Consider the following 9,246-nt stretch of genomic DNA (forward strand, 5'->3'; position numbering starts at 1 on the left):
ACTTCTCGCCTGCTGTTAGCTACCCATTCAGCTGTCAAGCGAACCAGAAAAAATACAAACAGGATTTCCGTTAATACTTTCAAATAAAATGTACTGCAATCAAGCAATGTCAATATGGTCACTAAAGTTACTGTAAAATTAAAACGTGCAGGCCCACATATGTAGTGAAGCTATAGTGTTTCGTTTTCATTGAAGCAGCTTCAAATATGTCTTTATTTAAGTTTGTGGTCGTTTTGCAGGCGTTTCTAATATTTTGTCCACCCTATTTATAGGAGGTTAATCTTCATGAAGATAGTTTTTTCCCAGGCTGCTGCATTAGTTTCAGTCAGGCACACCTGTCGCAACAGCATGTGCATTTTTAATGAGACATCAGCTATTCTCAAGAACAGTCAATACGGATTTCTCCTTAAATATCATATTTCCTTTATTTTGTCCATAACAAGTGTTTGTTTAAGATCATCACATGGTTTGATTTCCACACACCTTGAATGCAGGCAGTTCCTTGCACAGGAGAACGAATGGGGAGGGGAACCTCATAACGCCAGATACACCGGGGTTTTCAAAATAAAAGTTTGTATTTGTGCAGGCCTGCTGTTTTTTTTGTAACTTTATGATCTACACGAGGTGAACACTAGATACATAGAGTGTAAAAAAATGACACATGCTTTCCTAAGAAAACTGATTTTGTTTTATTGCAGTAAATCTGTCATCATTATATGTAATTTATGATGTTAAGTAATATTATGTCAATAATCAGTCTATTGCAGACCTCTGGTCCACTCTCCTTTGAGATATTCTCTTGAAGATCAAATTATACTTATTAGTTTAGATAGGTCTTCCCAGATTTAGGGCCTTAGTTTGGTTCATTCTGAACAGTACTCCCACTAAAGCGCAGTACTACTGCAAGCTTGATGTGGTAACTGTTTATAAAGAGAAGAAAATTTGCTCCTTCACATGACATTCTCCTAGCTATTCCAGGAATTCTAATCAGTAACCTCCTGGTTATAATGCCTTTAAGCTTCATTCTTCAGAATGTGCAGTAAACAGCAGAGCAGCCAAGCTCACAGCAAAACCTTAAAATGCATTTAAAAAAAGAACCATTGATGGTGTTTCTACCTCGTTCACATCTCACGATGCAAATACTCATAATGTTATCCTCTATCAGTAAAAAAAATCATGTGACATACTTTTGTTTTTTTTAACTAAAATATAATCAGACAAATGCAGCGGTGAACATATGAGGGCAGGTGGTCCAGTGCAGAGAATACTGAAGTGATGGGAACTCTACAGTACAGTTGATGAGTGGAGTGACACCATTCCTCTTCCTCTGTTTCTTATTTTTCTTTTTAAATGGCAAAGCACTGCTGGAGGCATGTTTGATAAAAGCCGGAGCAGCCACAGTGACAGGACAGGTTACTTATTACTGGTTGAAACAAGGAAGGACTGTGGTCACAGAGTGGTGCGCATCAGTCGAATGGCACGCTGGTAAACCTGCTGGATGACTGACACCAGATTCCTAAAGGAGGGGAAAGCAAGTGAGAGTAAGGGATGAAACGATAAGTGGATGGAGAGGGTGATGTAAGGGAAGCAGCAGCAGAAAGTAAAAAGGGAGTGAAGGTCTATAAAAGCAGCACTACCATAAAGCCATTTGAGTGAGTCAGCATGCACTAAATCCCAAATATATGTCATGTGTTCAAGTGCAGAACATGTGAGGGAACACCAAGTGGCAAGAAGTGTTGCTTTTGGATTAGCAATGTGCTACTGTGACATGCACACTATTGGGTTAGGGTCAATGCATTGGTTACTATGTACTAAATAGACAGAAAACTCAGAACATCAAAAACAATTTTTCCTGAAGTACATTATATTTAGAATATCAGTTCCTGTAACTAAAAGGTTCATAAACATTTGCCAGTTTTTAATATATTGACACACACAAACTCACCTAGCTCCAACAGAGGAGCAGTTGTTGCAGTTTGGGTGGAGGCAGAAGAGCGAGGCCACGCAGTAAACACAGCACAACAACATGGACACCAGCCATCTCTTTAAAGACATCTTCAGTCTGATGGAAACACAAATGCATTTGGCTTTACTGCTTTTACATTGCCTACAACAGACCAGGCATGAAAAGGAAATCTATTATCAGTGGATACACAAATATTGTAGTTAAGACCACTTTTTGCCTTTTTAATTGGTAACTGCAGCTGGTACATTATTCAGGTGTGGCATCTTACTCCTAATTTGCCTCAGACCACAGTATTTAAATAATACAGTAATAAATACAGATAAGATATATTACATTACACATAGGTTGACACTACAATAAATTTGGGATCTTGTTTTCATGAGTTTAGTTATCACTAAACAGGGACTCCACCAAGACCTCTGCCACGACTCAAACTCTGGCCAAACTGATGCATAACAACAATGTGAAGCATCAACTAAGCCTTGCTCCCGCTGAATAGCACACATCACCCTGACGACATCACTCATATAGCATTATCTACATCATCTTAATGAGCCTACCTAGAAGAACTGTTTCCTGATAGGCTGCGCTTCTAAACCTGGAGAACTCCTTGCTTTGGCTCAAAACATTCAGAAACTCCTTCAAACCAAATCCCAGGCCCAGGTGGAGTTGCAACACTTGGTCACAACGAGTTGAGGGTGGTGCTAGCAGAGGTGTAAACAGGATCCTGGCCCCAGGGTGCTGCTGGGCACTGGGTACAATTACTGCTGACCTAGGCTTTGTTTTGAAAGGTCCTGAAAAGTCTAGCAGGGGTGAATAGCATCCCTACATTGTGTGTCTTTTGGAGCTAATTTGGTTTGTTGGGAGGGAGGGGTTATGAGGGGTGAGAGAGAGAGGACCTTTCAGGGTGCTGTGGACTCATAATGAACCCGGTGAAACTGCACTTTTGGGATTGCAGTGTTTAAGTTTGAGGATGTGTTTTTGTGTGACTGAATGACAAGGTGTGAAAACACTGAACAGTCTGGCTTGGCATTGCCAGCAGCTCTGTGAGGCTGTATGTAGGCACAACAAAGCTTTAAGTTAATTGTTAACATGAGCATGTAAACATGGTCACATGGATAATGTTAACATACTTATTTTAAGTGAGTAATATTGGTTCACCAAAATTACAGTAGTGTACTACAATCATTAATTTGTTTACATTTATTTTTTATTCGCCACTTATGTGAGGTTCGTTACTTTGTATTACACTAACTATAATAAAGCCTTATTTTAAAAATATTACATACAACTTTTAAATACTGTAAAATGGCTATAAAAATAAAGATCTTTCTTCCAGGGAGCAGCAGGTAGGCGGCTGCAGAACAAGGGTCAGTCTCACTGAGGCAACAGCAATGGATGAGCAGCAGATGGGTATTACTGTATGTGTTTTGTGCTTTTATGTGTATGTGAGGGGAGGGGACAAGTGAGACCTGCTGATATGCTGTGAGTGCTTCTGTCCGTCTGCATTCGTTGGAGGGATTTTAAGAACACTGCTATGACCAGATGAGATTAGTGAGATCAAATGGATGTTTTAAGGGCAACGTTTCAAAACTTTGACATCAGTCATTGTGGAAACATTGCAAAACACTGGATTAATATAGCGGGAGGATGTTGGCTGACAAGATTCTTCATCATCACGGTTTGACGCTCAAAATCTTTGCCACTTAAGTGCAGTTAAATGTTTAACTGCTGGAGCAAGTTATTATGAAATGATGTATAGTATACATTCTGACAGCTCTTTTTTATACACAGTTTTAACCTTTCTTAAAGTTTTAACATACAGTAGTTTGTTCTTTATCATTTGTGCAAATGCCATTTTTTTGATTGTCACTTTCCTGCAATTGGCACATTTTGTGTTGTGATGGACAACAGCTGTAACTGATAACACATTGATTCTGATCGAAGCAGTGTCAGCCCGTCTCAACTGCTCAGACTGTGAAATTCAGTTAAAAATCTTTTGTTTTTTTTAATCAACATGTCATATTTAACTGGACAAGCGAACACTGAGCCCTCCATTAGCAGGACTCCTGAGTACATGGACTCTAATGAACTGACAACCCACAGTGATGTGAGACCTCTGGTGATAGGTGTGATCCTGAGCATCGCCGCCTGCCTCATCATCTCCACCAACCTCCTAGTGGCAGCTGCTCTGCTTAAACTCCTCCTCAAGAAATGCAGCCAGAGCTGGTGCTTTGTCCTCAACCTGGCACTGGCTGATGCCCTGGTGGGCATGGCCATCACTGGCCTGGCCACAGAGAACTTCAACAACAACAACAACAACAACAACAACAATCTCACTCAGGACCAGCAGAGCCACATCACTGCTGATCCTCCCACAAATGCCATGCCTCCTGCTCAGGGCAAGACCCGCTGTTTGATGCAGATGGCCTTTGTGACATCGTCCACCACAGCATCCATCATGTCTATGTTCCTGATCTCACTTGACCGTTATGCAGCGATCAAGATGCCGCTGCGTTACTCCCTGCTGTCTGGAAAAGGGACAGCAGTCGGGTCTTTGCTGGCTCTGTGGATCAGCTCTCTCATTGTGGGATTTTTGCCAGGTGAGGCTGAAAAATAAGTAAACACTATATTGTTGGTGGAATGGTGTGTTGAAAACGTGCTGGAGAAAAGGGTGCAGGAAGTATAGTTTGAATAATGCATTCATTGTGTTAAAAGGTTTATCAGAGAGGATTTTACTGGTGGCACTCATGTTGAACTCCACTTCAGTGGTTGCCAGATAAAAATGTATTTGATTGGCTAATGCTGTGCCTTGCCAGATAAAATTACATGGTGTTGCTACAAAATGTTCAGTGGAGACAAATCTGTTCTTTCTTCTCTCCTGCCAATTTAGTGGTGTTAATGAAATCAATGAAAGGGCTGCATTTTGTCGAACAGTACACCTGTCTGAACATGACCAGATCATCAGTTGTATGGAGTAGGACTAATCTGAAACAATCCATGTCTTCTGCTCCTCAGTCATGGTGCGGCAGCTGCAGGCAGAGGGCTACAGTGGCTTCTGTGCCTTCTTCTCAGTCATTCAAGAAGTGGGCATCATTGTCTTATTCAGCATATTCTTCTTCCCTGTGCTGTCTGTGTTCATCTACATCTACCTGGACATCCTGAAGATAGCCTACAGCCACCAGAAGCAGATTTGCCAAGTTAGGGAAGCAGGCTTCAGGACAGCTGAACACTATGGCCATCAGCATTATCAGCATCACCACGAGCATCAGCAGCTCAGGAGCGGTTATAGGAGTCATGTCAAGGCTCTGAGGACAGTGGCAGTGCTTGTGGGCTGCTTCTTAGTCCTCTGGTGCCCTTTCTTTGTGGTGTGCATTGTGCATATTCTGTGTAAAAGCTGTGAACTCAAAGATATTTTGGAGAATCACCTCTGGCTGCTGGGACTGTCTAACTCACTGATCAACCCTTTAGTATACGCCTTTTGGCAAAAGGAGGTGCGGCAGCAGTTAGCAGCCATGTTTTCCTGCTTTGCACTGGTTGCTGGACCATTAGGTGTTACAGAACCATGTGACCCACAGCCACCTGTGCAGAATCAAGCCTGTGTTTTTGGTGGAGACACCCTCAACCCTTCACTGCTGCGGCCAATTAATGATGAATCTCACGCTGTGCCACTATCTGCTACAACTAGTTTGTAAAAGAAACTGCAAAACCAGAGAAAATGCATAAAAACATGTAGATAAATGCAGACTTGATTGATACTTCACAGTAAATTAGAGAATATCCTAAAATAAAAAAAGCATTAAATGTGTTATTTAATTACTTTCAATATTAAATTTTCAATGCACACTGTTCAAAACATATAAACTTTTGAGCTTATCTCACTACATCACACATACTCTAGTCTGAAGCAGAAACATTCTGTAGCCTGCAGGGCTACATGAGTCTCAGCCCAATTTATCACAGTTCCTTTAGGCTCGAGCCTGATCTAGGACAACTAATAAAGTTTTAGACTTTATTAGTTTAGTCTTTGGACCGTTTATCTTCTGTAAATCATGCTGACAATCACATATCAATTATCATGTGGCATTCAAGGAAAATACGATTCATTTTTAACATGGTTTTGTGGCTTTGTGTTGCTCTGCTGGTTGGGCTAGTCTAAAATATGTCAGCAACTACAAGACAACTGGTCATAAGATTTTGCATATGTATACATTATCTCCTGAGGATGAGTATGAAGCATTTTCATCTTCTGAGGAGTTGAATTTTCTACAACTCCTCCTCCAAAGGGTGCAGAAGTCTCTGCAGAGGCTTCACCAACTCTTCAAGTTTATTGAAATACAAAACTCACTGCACAGTCAAAGTGATGATTTTGGTGAGAAAAATGTCATTAGAATAAAAAAAAAATGGAAAAAAAAGAGTTTGATCTTTTTTTTCTAAAAATCATTGCTTTAAATCTATGATGTCTCTTCTTTGACAATAAATTAAGTTAAGCAGAACAAATCACAGATAAAATGCAGCAAATGTCACGAGACAGACTGGAACCCAGGATATTATACAATAGTTCAGTGCCTTGCCTCTCAGACTCATTTAGTTTTATACTGCTTCATTACATCCAAGTGATTTAATGGCTTTAAAGTGATGCTTCTCAGATAGCAGACAAGCAGACTGTTTATCTGAGTGGCTGCATTCACATGTAATATTTTATAGTTGGATAAATGCTCAGTCAAGGAAACTTCCTCAGCTGCATGAATCTTGAATATTGTTCACTTTATGTTAGTCTGTATCAGCAAAGTGGTTACAACAGCTGATGTCTGGGATTTCTTCCTGGGGTTAGAGACCTAACATTTACTTTAGCATGGCCGCTATAGTGACTAAACTCAAAGTGATGATTTTGGTGAGAACAATATAAATAATATATTATTTAATTAAGTTAATCGTAGTAGTAATTCACTGTGTAAGACAGAACCAAAATGCTAAATATTTATTAACAAACTGGGGTTGAAAGGACTAAGATTCATTAAAGGGAACACAGAATTGCTCTGCAATACACTGGACTTTTTTATGTGGACTGTTGGATCAGGATGGAATGAAAGAAATGTATTTAAAATATTTTATTAAATAAATAAATAATAATTGCTACCTGAGGTAGATGTTTAGTACAGTATACATGAGCCTCCTCCAGGGTGATTTGTCTGCAGACATCATGCTCAAGCATGTAGCTGATCAGGTCGAACAGCTGCCTCTCTTCCTCGCTCTGCTTCTGCCTGTACCGCTGAGAGACAGACAGTTACTCTGATGTCCTACTGTTACCGCCTCAAAGTCATGACTGCGCCTGATTGTCTGATGTGAGTGACATGTACTGTACCTTGACTGATTTGCAGTGTTTCTCGATGTAATCATCAGAAGAGTTCTGCTCATCCCAGTCCAGGTGCTCTTTGTGCACGTAATGCTGCTTTCTAAACACACAATTCAGTACATACATGTGGGTTATACAGTAGTTAGTTGCAGGTAAAATACAAAGACCATTTTTCAACTCACTTCCTCCCAACTGCCACTTTATATGAAGGACAGCTGCAGCTGGTAATTACTGCTTTCAGTCATATGCCAGAAACAGTTGTTGCCATGGATGCTGATGAACTGTCACGCTTTCAGTCTTTGACATAGCTTGTCCTCGTTTTTCACACATTTACTGGCGTCACCCAGCTTCACCCACACTCACCTGCTTTCTATCTCTGCTGTCACCCACTCACCGTCTAATCCAGCAGTCAGCACCTGCCAGGTTTGTCCACAAAATGTCTCTGGTGACTCTCCAGCATTCACCCCTGCAACCCCTGTTTTGTTTTTACCCATTTGGACTTCATTTCACCTTTCAATCGGACATTTGCTCCTCCAGTTGTCTAGCCCTTGCTTAACGTGTCAGACTCATCTGTGAATTAACTCAAAGTTTGATCTGGTATTTTGTCTGTTCTCTGACTGTACTGTGTGCCTGCCTCAGAACCTGCCTATTCCTTTGTTTGTGGACTGACTGTTTGTAGTTACTGTGTGTGATCTCTTGGTGGTGGTGCTGTTGGACTTTATGTTTTCTCTAGCAGATGGAAGCAGTGAAGTCAATTTTTTGACTGAGAAAGTGGCTGACTGCTTCTGCTTAGCAATATTACCATGCATGTGATTTATTACAGACATGCAGTCAAAGTGAAGTAGAGGTGGCACATTTCATTTGGTGGAGAGCACACACACATTAACACACAGCACTTTGTAATAAAGAGCATGCTGTCCAGTGCCAGTTGTATTGACAGACAGATGTGAAAGCTCTCAGCAGTGATTAGTATTCAGTCAATCAGACACACAAACAGGCCGATATACAAGATAGCATTAATATCTTGTGAGTCAGCTGCACTTAAAATGACCTATTTCATTGAGCTGACAAAGACCTCTGATTGATTGTCAGTCACAAAGGTACAAATAGTTGCACTGCAAAACCTCTAAGGGAGGAGGTCAAGGTGGATAGTTGAGCTAACGAAACCTGTGATAGTGACACCAGAGACTGTGACTGAACCTTGTCTTCTACCAACAATCAGCACTGGTTTGTTTTATATTTCCAATGATATTTTTGGCTAAATCATCCATTAGAGTTCTGCATCAGGTGTTTTTTGGTCTTTCAGGTTTTCTTTTGGCTGTAAGAATACATCTCAATGCAACCTTTAGGGATTATCTACACCTAACCAAACCATAAGTACAGTGATACAAGACCAGAAAACACAATAACAGACAATCCACTTGTTGTTTAGGTTGGAGGATTAGAGGACTTATTGGACAAACAGGTAGACAACAGGAGTGTCCCAGTTCAAACACTTAGCAATGAGGTTCATAAAAATTACTTTCCCTGTTTGTTGCCAAAAAAATAAATGACCCACAAGGATCCTTTGGGATAAACTGGACCGCCAACTGCTAATCAAACCTTATTACCCAACTTCATTGTCAGACCTCTCTATTTTGTGGCTGAATGGGAGCAAATCCCTGCTGCCAGGTTCCAAAGCCTGAAACCAGCAATGTGAAGGTTGTTATTGCAGCCATGGTTTTATAGGATTACATGTTCATTCACTTGTCATTTATTGTTATATTTTATCCTGTAGGCAGAACAACTGATAATATTTGAATACATACACTGATAGCTAACCAAGCTTTAACAATATACTGTATACTGTATTGTAGTTAAGCCCAGTGAGGCTAATTGAGTTGGATTGTATTACAAGAAAAAGCAAGAGAGAGAGAGGGGTGGG

General features: G+C 40.5%; 1 protein-coding gene across 1 annotated transcript; it reads left to right on the top strand.

Moving 5' to 3' along the window:
• Positions 1-3,983: 3,983 nt before the first annotated feature.
• Positions 3,984-5,661, top strand: gpr119 (G protein-coupled receptor 119). Its single transcript, XM_020598541.1, has 2 exons — positions 3,984-4,569; positions 4,985-5,661. Exons 1-2 carry the CDS (start codon positions 3,984-3,986, stop codon positions 5,659-5,661), a joined length of 1,263 nt encoding a protein of 420 aa, XP_020454197.1.
• Positions 5,662-9,246: the final 3,585 nt, after the last annotated feature.

The sequence above is a fragment of the Monopterus albus genome, unplaced genomic scaffold, assembly GCF_001952655.1.
Source record: "Monopterus albus unplaced genomic scaffold, M_albus_1.0 scaffold38.1, whole genome shotgun sequence".
Lineage (NCBI taxonomy): Eukaryota > Metazoa > Chordata > Actinopteri > Synbranchiformes > Synbranchidae > Monopterus > Monopterus albus.

Coding starts and splice junctions, on each gene's coding strand:
- gpr119 (XM_020598541.1), top strand. CDS start 3,984: ATGTCATATTTAACTGGACAAGCGAACACTGAGCCCTCCATTAGCAGG. Junction 4,570..4,984: donor CATTGTGGGATTTTTGCCAG/GTGAGGCTGAAA, acceptor TCTGCTCCTCAG/TCATGGTGCGGCAGCTGCAG.